A 14,348-nucleotide genomic window follows, 5' to 3' on the forward strand; every position below is an offset into this window, starting at 1 on the left:
ACAAGATTCTCTGGTCTAATAAAACCAAGATTGAACTCTTTGGCCTGAATGCCAAGCGTCACGTCTGGAGGAAACCTGGCAATATCCCTACAGTGAAGCATGGTGGTGGCAGTATCAAACTGTGTGGATGTTTTTCCAGAGGCAGGGACTGGGCGACTAGTCAGGATCGAGGGAAAGATTAACAGAACAAAGTACAGAGATCCTTGATGAAAACCTGCTCCAGAGCGCTCAGGACCTCAGACTGGGGGCGAAGGTTCACCTTCCAACAGGACAATGACACTAAGCACACAGCCAAGACAATGCAGGAGATCAATCTGCAAAAATGTCTAAAAACCTGTTTTGCTTTGTCATTATGAGTTATTGTGTGTAGATTGAGGGACAAATAAAACATTGAATCAATATTAGAATAAGGCTGTAACGTAACAAAATGTTAAAGTCAAGGGGTCTGAATACTTTACGAATGCACTATCGTTTTGACAATATCGCAATATTATTTTTGCGTTAGTTGGCTGTACCTGCACCACAACTCCAGTATTTCTCCTTCATAGCTTGTTCTAWATCCTTTTAAATAGGGAGCACTTTTATTTCCATGTCCCTCTACAGTAGACATTTGGTGAGAAATACGTTTGGAACATCGAATCGCTACATGTTGGTACCGAAGTATCATGATAATATCGTATCGTGAGCTCACTGGCAACTCCCAGTCCTAGTTGAGACTGGGGGATTTTGAGGTAAAACATATCAGTAACTAGGGAAATGCCTCCACCACGTGGTAAGCTCAACTAAATACATACAGTACAGTACATAAGTTAGTGCTATCTGGGAACCTTGGGACGACCCTACCCTTACCTTAACCATACCAGTAGTGTGGCCATCTACTTTACCAGTGTTTTCGTTTTTTTTTTTAACTGTACTTTGTGTTTGCTTAGTGTGTCTAGACATGCCATTTAGCTTTTTGTTAATCTAAAATAAGACAGGAGACATATGTTCTTGAACTAGTATATTTGAGCCAGCCATGATTGTAAAATACATAAATATATTAAAATGATTTACATTTAACTTTTGCAGACATCAAAAACAGTACATACACATGAGCCCTATGCTGTAAAGGCAGCATCTCCAAAACTCGTCAGTGCAATATGAGCTTTTCCCCACCCTCAAAGATAACTCCGTATGAACATGCAGCCTGACTAGTCAAACCGACTTTCAGTTTGACAAATCAAACCACGATCTGTGAAGCTGGTACAGTCTATATATAGATATTCTAAGGGCTGTGTGATTGAAAAGCCCTCATCGTCAATCCAAAGGTAATAAACCAAATTGGCTTTTAAAAAACAGTAGGCAATTTAACAGAATATAAACAGTTGACAAACCGTGGTTGTGGGCAGACATGCTTTCAGCTGCTTGATCTCTCTTAAACTGCTAACTTACATAAGTCATTCAACAAATGGTCTTTAACAAGCCATGTTGAAGAATGAGGTATTTAAACTAACATCAATAACAAGACCCTCTTGATACAACTATGAATGTTAAAACAAATGGGTGACTGGCATTAATCTTATCTTCATTCAACGTCTCATTTATCAGGTCGAGGCTGGCAACAAATCATTCTGTGTCTACTGCTGTGCATATGGCAACATATTAGGGGAAAAAATAACAGGTGGGTAACAAAATATATAACCATTTCCCATTAGAGAGCAACTTTGTTGTCCAGTGTCTATCCGAGGCTGAACAGAAGCTAAACCAAGAAGTCAATGTTTGGCACACCGGAAGGTTCTTTTGACTGGGGAAGGAAGATTAGAAACATCTTCATTCAACACCTTCATAAGCTCCTTGCTGTACATTGGCCAGACATGCAATTTTACACCTGGATCTGAGTTATGCAAGGCCTCCAGTCACATGACTGTTTGCCAAGTGACAGACCAGTTGATTAGACCTCCAGCTACTGAGTGACCGCTGTCATATGTCAATACCATAGACCAGGGTTTCCCAAACTCTGTCCCCCCACGTTTTTTTTTTTACCCTAGCACTACACAGCTGATTCAAATAACCAACTCATCAAGCTTTGATTATTTGAATCAACTGTGTAGCGCTACAGGCAACAAAAAATAACCGTACACCCAGGGGGCCCAAAGACCAACTTTGGGAAACCCTGCTATAGACAAGATAACGTAAGAGCTTTCAAACTTCAATTACATATATTTTTTAATGTAGATGGCAAAACAAAAACATCCTCTTTGTCCTTTCTAAGACCAATAAACAACAATGTTCCTTACCCAATTCAAAAAGCAGAAAAAAACAAACAAACAATAAAACTAAAATGTCTTAATAAATATTCAAATGTATTGTAATGGGAGTTACAATAACACTGTCCAGCAGAGGTTATAAGGGAGACTAAATGTAAAAGGTTAAAAATAGAGGCACCCTCTGAGTGGAGACATGAGACCTGGTAGAGTAGACATTTCTATTCGGCCCAGGAGTGGCGGTAAGGAGAGGAACATGAAATCCTTTTTAATGATCTCTCCCAGAAGAAAATAACTGTACTAAAGATGAGTGAGACTCCTTAGAGTGAATGGGCCTAATAATAGAGGTTTTCTGCAGTGAGAACTGCTGTTCAGSTTGGAGGTTATTAAACTGATTATAAGAGGTTCCTTTTATTAAGAGGAAATTCAATAAGAGGTCGCTGAGCAGGAGTGCCTGCCCTCAGATCTGCGCTTCACTATGCAGTAGATTAACCGTGTGGCTCACTGACCTCCATGCCTACAAACAGCCAACAGAAATGATATGCCGACCCTGTTAGCTTGCATGTCTCCACCATTGTAAACGTCATCTAGACAAAAGCTATAGCACTATAACAAATGCTACACCCCCCATATTAAGATCCACCACATAAAAAGCTGCCAGGAAACCTCTTTCACACTGATACAAGACCAGGGGAAGGATAGGTAAAAGTACCATGCTTATTTTTTTATTTGTGCCCATCTATATGAGGTGTTCCTAGTCCTTCCCTCCCAACATCCCATTGAGTGCTCACTCATGTTGAACATTTTCACAGTGGAGTAGTGAGAGCGACACCTCGTGAGATATATCACATTGTTTGTGTGCTCATGCATGCATATACCAGTATGTGTGCACGTATGGGTATTAGAACAGTGAAAACTCAACTGTCACTTTCATAAAGGCATCAGATTTTTTTGTCAGCTGGCCTAGACTGACTTCTCATTCTATGAGACCATGGCAGAAATAAATACATTGGCACAGTGAAGAGGTAAAAACGACCCAACAAACAAGTTCTGTCACTCATGTCATCATCATCATCAACTATAACCTCAAAGCCCATCTCCTGATCCTCTCCACAGAACCACCTGACTTAACTAACCCCGAAGGACAGGGTTGCTGTAAACAGTCCAACTCCTATTCTCCTTCTCTCTTCTTCTCTTTCAGTCTATCTTGTCCTCTCGCTTGCCATCGGCATCCCTCCTCCCCTGCTGGTCTTGGGGGGGTTGTGATGGGCCAGCGATGTCCTCCTCCCTCCCACGAATGAGCGCCCTGGCTTTGGCTCGCCGTGCGTCCATGTAGTCTGAGATAAATTCAGAGTTCTGGTAGATGAGCATGCCGGAGAGTGTGAGTGCCACGCCGACGCAGCTGAGCGCTGACATCTCGTTGCCGAACAGCAGCTGGGAGAGCAGCAGGTTGCCCACAACGCTCAGGTTGCCGAGGATGTGCAGGGTGACGGCGGAGGTGAGGGTTATGACGCAGCAGCTGGCCAGGTTGTACATGACAGAGCCCAGGCAGCTGAGCAGGATGAAGAGCCACAAGTTGTGGTCGTAATGCATTGGAGACTCTAGCACGGCCCAGTTCTCCAGGGCCAGAGCAGCTACGGCCAGGATGCAGAAACTGGGGATGGACATCAGGTAGAGCAGGAACACAGAGTTGATCTTCTCCTCCTGGAGCAAGATACCTGAGAGAAACACACACAAAGAAAACCATTTAAATATAACCTACATAGAGACAGAACACACACACACAAAAGTAGGCTTAACACGCAGTGGTCAAATACAAAGTCTGCCACATCTGCCATGTTCAGAACATCAAAATGTCAAAGGTTTGTGAACTCGGGAGTAGATTTCACATCATGAGACTAGCAGGCTCATTATCATTACAGCTCTGTACTGTACACGCTGTACACTGACAAAACAAGTAGGTCAAAAGCAAATATATGAACAAGTTCATACTGGTCAAATACAGAACCAGGATTCAAATTACACATTGTTCCTTCTCTGAACATAGCTAGGAGATTGGTCAGATGATTTTAACTAGGACATCACTTAAGCCAACATAAACCTCCAGCTGACATCAATTCCTAGGGGAAACAGAACACATCTATGATTCCTTACCTACGTTTGGTATTCATAAGTGGATGGACATTCTGCTCTTGACAGTATGTAATGTAGTGATAGGACTTAATTACAGTAAACAGGTTGGAGCTCTCTGCCTGTTTTTTTGAGTGCTCCAACCAATGTTCCCTCTAAGTTGCGGGCCTGCGAGGGTGTGTGCAGCTACCCACAGGACTGCGCACAGAATAAATATAAGCGTGCGGAGAGAAGCACAAGATTGAACTAGAGTTTCCCCCGTTAACACTATCAACGTTTCACTTTACTGTGGGAATTGTGATCAAATAAATGCAATACTAGCCACTTTCAATGCAACAGGCCACTCACTACAAAATGAACTATGCAATACTTAGCATGCAAAACTAACTATGCAAGAGATTTTGTTGTAGGCAGAATGCATCGGAGTAGGACTCTATTGCATTGACAGGCATGACTCAGGCACATATTCTACACAGACGGGTGCACCATAACCAATCAGAGCTGTAGTAGGCCTATATCCAAAACAGACCATTGCCATATATAGATCTGTGCCATTCACTTTTAACTTTTTTGTTTATTTCACCTTTATTTAACCAGGTAGGCCAGTTGAGAACAAGTTCTCATTTACAACTGCGACATGGCCAAGATAAAGCAAAGCAGTGCCACACAAACAGCAACACAGAGTTACACATGGAATAAACAAACATACAGTCAATAATACAATAGAAAAAAAGTCTATATAGAGTGTGTGCAAATGAGGTAGGATAAGATAGGTAAGGCAATAAATAGGCCATAGTGGCGAAATAATTACAATATTGCAATTAAACACTGGAGTGATAGATGTGCGGAAGATGAATGTGCAAGTAGAGATACTGGGGTGCAAAGGAGCAAAATAAATAAATACAGTATTGGGATGAGGTAGTTGGATGAACTATTTACAGATGGGCTATGTACAGGTGCAGTGATCTGTGAGCTGCTCTGACTGCTGGTGCTTAAAGCTAGTGAGGGAGATATGAGTCTCCAGCTTCAGTGATTTTTGCAGTTCGTTCCAGCCATTGGCAGCAGAGAACTGGAAGGAAAGGCGGCCAAACAGGGAATTGGCTTTGGGGGTGACCAGTGAAATATACCTGCTGGAGCGCGTGCTACGGGTGGGTGCTGCTATGGTGACCAGTGAGCTGAGATAAGGYGTGGCTTTACCTAGCAAAGACTTCTAGATGACCTGGAGCCAGTGGGTTTGGCGATGAATATGAAGCGAGGCCCAGCCAACAAGAGCGTACAGGTCACAGTGGTGGGTAGTATATGGGGCTTTGGTGACAAAACAGATGGCACTGTGATAGACTACATCTAATTTGCTGAGTAGAGTGTTGGAGGCTATTTTGTAAATTACATTGCCGAAGTCAAGGATCGGCAGGATAGTTTTGACACACTGAACTCTGAGAAGTAGATGAACCAGGCGAGGCAGTCATTTGAGAAACCAAGGYAGTTGAGTCTGGCGATAAGAATGTAGTGATTGACAGAGTCGAAAGCCTTGGCCAGGTCGACGAATACAGCTGCACAGTATTGTCTCTTATCGATGGCGGTTATGATATTGTTTAGGACCTTGAGCGTGCCACTGGAGGTGCACCCATGACCAGCTCGGAAACCAGATTGCATAGCGGAGAAGGTACGGTGGGATTCGAAATGGTCAGTGATCTGTTTGTTAACTTGGCTTTCAAAGACCTTAGAAAGGCAGGGCAGGATAGATGTAGGTCTGTAACAGTTTTGGTCTTGAGTGTCTCCCCCTTTGAAGAGGGGAATGACCGCGGCAGCTTTCCAATCTTTGGGGATCTCAGACGATACGAAAGAGAGGTTGAACAGGCTAGTAGTAGGGGTTGCAACAATTTCAGCAGATCATTTTAGAAAGAGGGTCCAGATTGTCTAGCCCAGCTGATTTATAGGGGTCCAGATTTTGCAGCTCTTTCAGAACATCAGCTATCTGGATTTGGGTGAAGGAGAAATGGGGGGGGGGCAAGTTGTTGTGGGGGTGGAGGGCTGTTGACCGGGGTAGGGGTAGCCAGGTGGAAAGCATGGCCAGCCGTAGAGATTTGCTTAATGAAATTATCAATTATCGTGGCTTTATCGGTGGTGACAGTGTTTCCTAGCCTCAGTGTAGTGGGCAGCTGGGAGGAGGTGCTCTTACTGAACTGAATTGTTACAGCATGTGCGTTCATGAATAGAAGCGCTTGTTTTGAGATCAAAGCGAGAGCTTCATGTAGTGACGTGTGCACATTTGTTCATATCCTTTGTTAGTTAGTAAGTTATTAGCCCAGTTATAGATCATTTGTAGGCAGCAATGGGAGAGTGATTGGTTCCTACAAGAGCACCAAACGTGTGCATTTCTAGACATCCTTGAAAAGCCAGTCAGGTAAATAGATTTATTTTGTCCTAAAGGGGCAGTATTATATGGGAATAATTATACATTTTATTTTGTAAAGTGGTTTCTTGCATCAAACACCACAACAACATTTTCAGTCACCTCCTTGTCTGATGGACAAGTGGATAAACAGGTTAATGTCAAGCCCTGCATGTTTTTCCCCCCCAAAAGTCTCATGGAATGTAGGCCTACATTGAACACCACACATTGGCTGCTACTGTAGGCTGAATGATAGAAGAGCTATTTCCATGTTAAAATGTTAATGTCTCCATTGTTTTTGATGGTAGGCCTCTCTGATAGGCCTACATTATGGTCAAATAGCCACAGTAGCCTACTTGACCACCATTAAAACTAACTTAAAGCGAGTACAGCCTCAGTGTTCACAGTAAACGTGAGCCGGAAGTTGCACAGAAAGTTCGCATTCAGCAGCCCTGAAATTTGCTCAGTGATGAAAAAAATGAGAGGAAACATASGCTCGAACCTGTTTACCAGGCAGGGATTAGTCCTTTTTGATACGTTTTCCATGGGTAAACTGTCAGTAGTTTTGAAAGTTTCCTTAGCAACAGGCAACACACCATCTCTAGCTAGACTGGGTGTGTCACTTGAGGAGTGACTCAGAGCATCAGTAAAATGTTCCAACCCTAACTGCAGTGTGGGAAGTTTAATATGAACATGGGATTGGAGGGAACACCAAAACTACACTGATAGAGTATTTCAGTTAGGGGCATTATCTTCCACGCTCTTGAAGGGAAAGTATTGAAGTACACAGGGCCATTCTGATTTATTCCAACATAACACCCATACGTTAATTGCTTAGGTCTACCACAGTTATACAGACAATGTGTCAACACTCATCAGAAATGAAACATAATAACTATTATACAGGCATAATAAAAAGGTAGCAGCTGGGACTTTACTCACTTTGCTGGATGGTTTTGACACCTCTCAACATTGTCGCAGCGAATACGAAGAAGCAACCTGTCTGGTCGTACTGGACCTCGCCCATAATGCTGAATGAGGCTCCCAGACAGATGGGCATCATGGCCGTGTATTTGAGGATGTGATGCTGCTTGCCCAAGATCAGGGTGGAAATCGCCAGGGTGAAGATTGGCGTGGTGGTGTAGATAATTTGCGCAAAGGACAGCTGGACATAGTTCAGACCCACGTTGCCAAACGCAATGCTGGCACAAAATGTCAAGCTCAATAGAAACACCTTCCATTTGGCGCTGTTGGTAAGGTCCTTATGCTTGTCAACACCGCCTTTGTGCTGGAGCATTCGAAGTTTAATAAGCCAAAAGTCCACCACTATTGCTGTCAACATGTGCAGGGCCGATAGCAGTAAGGGGTACCTGAAGTTGTACACTGCAAATATCCATTTGTTAAGACTGGAGATGGTCGTCCCCGTCACAAGCCAGACAATGACAGCGGACAGAAGGTGCAGCATCTCCCCCAGTGGCCTTTTCCCCGTCTTGCGCCGGGTCGCCTCGCATTTAGAGAGGCCATCGGTGCTAATCATGTTCTTTTCATCCTCTTTTCTGTAAGACAAACACATCTTGACTTCGTAATGCAATAACATCACATTAGTGTCTGCACAAACTGTCCCGATTGCATAACCCTTTTCGATACGGTCGGCGTTAGCTAGCCGTTTTCAGCTGTATAAAATGTCCCTCATCCTGATAATCGTCTCACAAAATAGATCTAACCTTAGCTAACTAACTTACTTGAGACTATTCTGTTGATGACATATCCATAGTTTTCTGTGTTGTTTTGCTGAGGTAAACAAGGCTTTTTTTACACCAGGCTGAGACACGTGTTACTGTTTTGCATAGGAGATGATTGTGTAACCAAATAGTAGTGACASATGCTAGCTAGAGTGCAAGACAAGTGCGAAGTGGTGGGTAGCAGGAGATTGTTCTTCCCTTGGAGAATTGCGGACTCTCCTACATCCTCTACTGGTGCGTCCGTGATTGGTTACAATTTAAAGTCCCCAAATGATGACACAGAAAAGTTTCCAAAGAGTATTATATTGGCTACATTCAGCTGGCTATATTTATCCTACCGTTGTTTGCCATGAATTACGTCGCCGGCCCGGAAATCAAACGGCCACTCGCTCTTGCAGCGGCTGCAGTTGCAAGTAATGCCCATAGATAGAAACTTACTTCATGCGAGGGGTCTCGTCCTATCAGCAGAACTACGACAATTCCTATACATACATTGTTCACACATTGAAAAGATGAGGCCCCGCAAGGTTCTACACAGCGAAATGAGTGCACGGACCTAGCGTCATCATTACGCCCTATTTCACATGCTTTGCGTCATCCGTGAAGTACCGAGGTAAAACTAGTTTATATTGGATATTCGGTTCTCTTGTCAAAGCATGCGATGACTATGAAGATGGTATATTCTGAATTGGATGAATGGAGAAAAATCCACCTTTTTTTATTTTATATATATATATATATATATATATATATATATATATATATATAGCTTTCAATTTAACAGCTCTTACACCAAGCGTGCCATGACAATTGAAATGATATATTCTGAATGAGGGAGTGGACAAAAAAATCCAACGTTTTTTGTTGTTGTTGAAATTTATTTATTTTTATTTGCTTTCAAGCTTCAATAGCACTTACACAAAGCGTGCCATGACTATGAAAATGATATATTCTGAGTCATTGGAGGATGAACAAAAATCTACCGCTTTTTTTGTTGTTGTTGAAATTTATTTTATTTTCATTGGCTTTCAATCTTCAATAGCTCTTACACAAAGCGTGCCCTGACTATTAAAATKATATATTCTGAATCGGGGATGGATGGACACATTTTTTTCCTAATACATTTTTACAATAAATATATAATTATCATGGTCATGGAACACTGTGTAAGAGCTATTGAAGATTGAAATCCAAAATCTTATTATTTAAAAATAACAATAAAAGTCAATAATAATGTGATTTCTCTCCATCCACCCCTGATTCAGAATATACCACCTTCATAGCAATGGCATGCTTGGTTCAATAGGTATTGATGAGAAAATCAATATCCACCTAATATCGAATATGTGGCGATGTTGGCTAGCTAAGCTCATGCGCAGAATAAGTCATCGGGTCAAACGGTCGTCTAGCGCCGAACTGCGCATGTGCACGCCATCAACACAAAGGTGTCACTTTCACGAGGTTGGATTAATAACATGTTCAACTACTTAAGACATTGGCTCCAATCGAGTTGTGCTTTTAGATTGCGAAAATTAACAGCTAAGGAATATTTTTACTTCTCAAACCCCGGCCTGGTCTGCTTTGACAAGCGTTCCAGGAAGTCTCGCGATGTTGCGTTTCTGGGTTTAGAAACTCTGTGCCTATTCTATCAACTTAATTTATTATATAAACTACCCGTATACCTAAACAAGTCCGATTCAAACGTAATGTCAGACCAGAAAGGCCTGATAAACGATCACAGAATCGCCAGCTAATGTTGCCCACTGCAACAATTGACCAGCTAAAATAGCGAACGTGAACCATGTTCCCCAAATGTAACATCACGCGGCAGCATAACGGCATTAATGACTATTAGTTATGCCTTTTGGTTACATTTACCTCTGTAGTTGTGTATCTTTGTCTTGGTAACATCACAAAAAACATCCCAGGCGAACGAGCTGACTGCTTGTCTGCCTCAGTGCCTCGTTATCGCCCGATCAGCTGTACCGGTCACGTCACTGCTCTCTAACTGGAAGCAATAGATATTGTTACAACTCTGCAATCAGAGATATTGCACATCGTTACAACACTGTATATAGACATAATATGACATATGAAATGTCTTTATTCTTTTGGAACTTAGGTGAGTGTAATATTTACTGTTCACTTTGTTTATTTCATTTTTGTTTATCAATTTCACTTGCTTTGGCAATGTTAACATTTAACCCATGCCAATAAAGCCTCTTGAATTGCATATATATTTCTTAAAAGGAAGAGATAAGAATCCCTGCGGGAATGGAGAAACATAACGCTCCGCCCAGCAGACTGTCGACCAATCGCGTTCACGTTATCATGCTGCGTTACGCGGTTGCTAAACTAATCGTCAMGCAATCCCTTCTAAAAGGCAGGGTATGAGTCAAGAAACTTGCTTATTTTCCTCGAAAGAACGCAATGTCACGATTTCAAAGCTATACGATATTGCAGAGAACAAGTTCATTATCACATATATCGGAAAAGATTTGTAACGTTGTACCTCTTGTTCACGTAATTCATGCTAATGTTGTTTTTTGGAGCTAACGCCCAAATAACTCCAATTTACTCCTTGATGGAGCGATCTCCCTGTCCCGGAATCACCCAGAATGCACCGCGCGGCCAATTGACAACGTATGGGCAAATGTACACACGACGGGCGAAAATACGATTCCAATGGAGTTTCCCATCTCCTCAAAAGTATTTCTGCTGCAATCACCCTCTTCTTCTTCTTCTTATTTTWATTTTATTTTGCCCTGTTTATCAAAAGTTTTGGAAAAACTTCTCAATAGTCAACTGACTGGCTTTCTTGATGTCTATAGTATTCTCTCTGGTATGCAATCTGGTTTCCGCTGAGGTTATGGATGTGTCCATTGCCCTTGATTCTAATCAATATTGTGCTGATATTTTTATTGACTTGGACAAAGCTTTTGACACGGTAGACCATTCCATTCTTGTGGGCCGGCTAAGGAGTATTGGTTTCTCTGAGGTGTCTTTGGCCTGGTTTGCTAATTACCTCTCTGAACGAGTGCAGTGTATAGTCAGAACATCTGCTGTCTCAGCCTCTGCCTGTCACCAAGGAAGTACCCCAAGGCTCGATCCTAGTCCCCACGCTCTTCTCAATTTACATCAACAACAGCTCAGGCAGTAGGAAGCTCTCTTATCCATTTATATTCATATGATACAGTCTTATACTCAGCTGGCCCGCCTCCGGATTTTGTGTTAAATGCTACAACAAAGCTTTCTTAGTGTCCAACAAGCTTTTTCTGCCCTTAATGCCCTTAACCTTGTTCTGAACACCTCCAAAAGAAAGGTCATGTGGTTTGGTAAGAAGAATGTCCCTCTCCCCACCGGTGTGATTACTACCTCTGAGGGTTCAGAGCTTGAGGTAGTCACCTCATGCAAGTACTTGGGAGTATGGCTAGAGGGTACACTTTCCTTCTCTCAGCACATATCAAAGCTGCAGGCTAAGGTTAAATCTAGACTTGGTTTCCTCTAACATAATCGCCCCTCTTTCACCCCAGCTGCCAAACTAACCCTGATTTGATGACCATCCTACCTATGCTAGATTACGGAGACGTAATTTATAGATCGGCAGGTAAAGGTGCTCTCGAGCGGCTAGATGTTCTTTACCATTCGGCCATCAGATTTGCCACCAATGCTCCTTATAGGACACATCACTGCACTCTATACTCCTCTGTAAACTGGTCATCTCTGTATACCTGTCGCATAACCCACTGGTTGATGCTTATTTATAAAACCCCCTTAGGCCTCACTCCCCCCCTCTGAGATACCTACTGCAGGCCTCATCCTCCACATACAACACCCGTTCTGCCAGTCACATTCTGTTAAAGGTCCCAAAGTACACACATCCCTGGGCCGATTCTCTTTTCAGTTCGCTGCAGCTAGCGACTGGAACGAGCTGCAAAAAACACTTAAACTGGACAGTTTTATCTCCATCTCTTCATTCAAAGACTTAATCATGGACACTCTTACTGACAGTTGTGGCTGCTTCGGGTGATGTATTGTTATCTCTACCTTCTTGCCTTTGTGCTGTTGTCTGTGCTCAATAATGTTTGTACCATGTTTTGTGCTGCTACCATGTTGTGCTGCTGCCATGTTGTGTTGTCATGTGTTGCTGCCATGCTATGTTGTTGTCTTAGGTTTGTCTTTATGTAGTTTTGTGGAGTTACTCTTGTCGTGATGTGTGTTTTGTCCAATATTTACATTTTTAATCCCAGCCCCCGTTCCCGCAGGAGGTTTTTGCCTTTTGGTAGGCCGTCATTGTAAATACAAATTTGTTCTTAAATGAATAAAGGTTAAAAAAAAWATATATTCTTCTGCCGCCACCTACAGTATTGACTGTGCATCAGCCTACTATTCTGTAGTATGAATTCATTACACTTTGTGAAAAAATTGCCCTACCAACTATCCCTGCACCCATTACAACCTCACCATTATTACACTACTTTGGCCCTATCTGATCTTACTCCAGGCCTGCAGCCTGGGTGGACGGGACACTATAGTTCAAACGTCTGGTAACTCTTTTGCAGTAAAATYTCGTATGCCCAAGTACTTCTCTGCAGCTGCCACCACAACATCTATCCTCTGTGATTAACGTTCCATTCCTGCTGTACAATTGACAACCATGGCCATGAACGCCAAAACAACAACCTTAATGAAGCACATGTTATTCCTATCACTCTCTATTGGCCTTGGCCTACTCACAGGGACTAAGGATACCTCACCCTGGACCGACCTTCCTCTACTACTCTCTGCACTTCGTCAGCATACGACACCTTCTGCACTACTCTGATGATCAGAATCATCATCATCAGGACAAGGCTCAAATTCGACGGTCTTCACCGAACCTTCCACCGCAGTTAATTCATCCTCACTCTCCTCACATTCAATTTCCTTCTGTAACTCTTCCAAAAGTTCTGTGTGATCCACCACTCCATATTCACTCAAAACATGTTCCACTTTTATCCTTTTTTTCCTACTCCCCAACTTATGGCCACACCAGCAGCCACAGTCTGATAAAACAATCACCCTCTCTTTGTTTACTGGGACAGTAACAAAGAAAAGATTACCTTAGCCTGKACAAGAGCTCATGCCTATACCTTTTACAGTAGGCTAAGCTTAGGTAAAAACTACATAAAACATCACACACTCACAGCTTACTTGCTTTGCTTGCCTCTTAGGGCTATCCAACTTATATCTTTGACACTTATGCGTTGCCCACGTTGGTCCCTGATACAGTATAAAATATCAGTCTATGGYCATATTGCTACATGTCTAGATAGAAATAGGCCTCACCTAGAAACCTGCCGATAGAGGAGTACGGAGGAGCTGCAGAGTGAAACACATACTGAAATGCAACTGAGAGGAATAAGAAGCGTTACTTTATTATGCAGTGTCAGCACATACAGCACACTTCTTCCTCTAAAGGCGTTTGTTTTTATATAACACTTAATAAAACATGTCTGCACAAATATGAATTAACCTAAACAGAGCACTCAATGTACACAGTGAACAAATGTTGATCTACTGATTGTATTAAAAAACAAACAATCCACCAATGCAAATATAGCACATGGGACAGAAATCGCAGTGAGATTGTTCCCCCCTTTACCACACCACCTTGCATTCCCACCCCCTAGTGAGGAGTTGTATGTGAAAAACAGAATGCATGATACTCTGCCTCAGTTTGGAACATTCTGTTCTCAAGTGTAGAATACAGTACAGATGTTATCTTGCCAGTGAGCACGACACCACCGCCTTAAAACAGCCAAAAGGACTGTATGTTGACTGATCAGCAACAAATTGTGC

At 42.5% G+C, this 14,348-nt stretch overlaps 1 protein-coding gene across 4 annotated transcripts; it reads right to left on the reverse strand.

Annotated features, from left to right (window-relative positions):
• Window positions 1–987: 987 nt before the first annotated feature.
• LOC111964118 (solute carrier family 35 member E4) lies at window positions 988–11,148 on the reverse strand. Of its 4 annotated transcripts, XM_070443633.1 has the most exons (4): window positions 11,020–11,148; window positions 10,386–10,515; window positions 7,708–8,321; window positions 988–3,961 (listed from the first exon to the last, which is right to left on the reverse strand). In XM_070443633.1, the coding sequence occupies exons 3-4, from the start codon at window positions 8,300–8,302 to the stop codon at window positions 3,441–3,443; spliced, it is 1,116 nt and encodes a 371-aa protein (XP_070299734.1). In that variant the 5' UTR covers window positions 8,303–8,321; window positions 10,386–10,515; window positions 11,020–11,148; the 3' UTR covers window positions 988–3,440. The 4 variants fall into 4 exon arrangements, with proteins under 4 accessions (XP_070299734.1, XP_024002848.1, XP_023843613.1 ...); XM_024147080.2 differs by lacking the exon at window positions 11,020–11,148 and having other exon boundaries at window positions 10,386–10,595; XM_023987845.2 differs by lacking the exons at window positions 10,386–10,515; window positions 11,020–11,148 and adding an exon at window positions 8,846–9,119.
• Between the last annotated feature and the right edge of the window lie 3,200 nt (window positions 11,149–14,348).

The sequence above is a fragment of the Salvelinus sp. IW2-2015 genome, linkage group LG5 (assembly GCF_002910315.2).
Source record: "Salvelinus sp. IW2-2015 linkage group LG5, ASM291031v2, whole genome shotgun sequence".
NCBI classification, from domain to species: Eukaryota; Metazoa; Chordata; class Actinopteri; order Salmoniformes; family Salmonidae; genus Salvelinus; species Salvelinus sp. IW2-2015.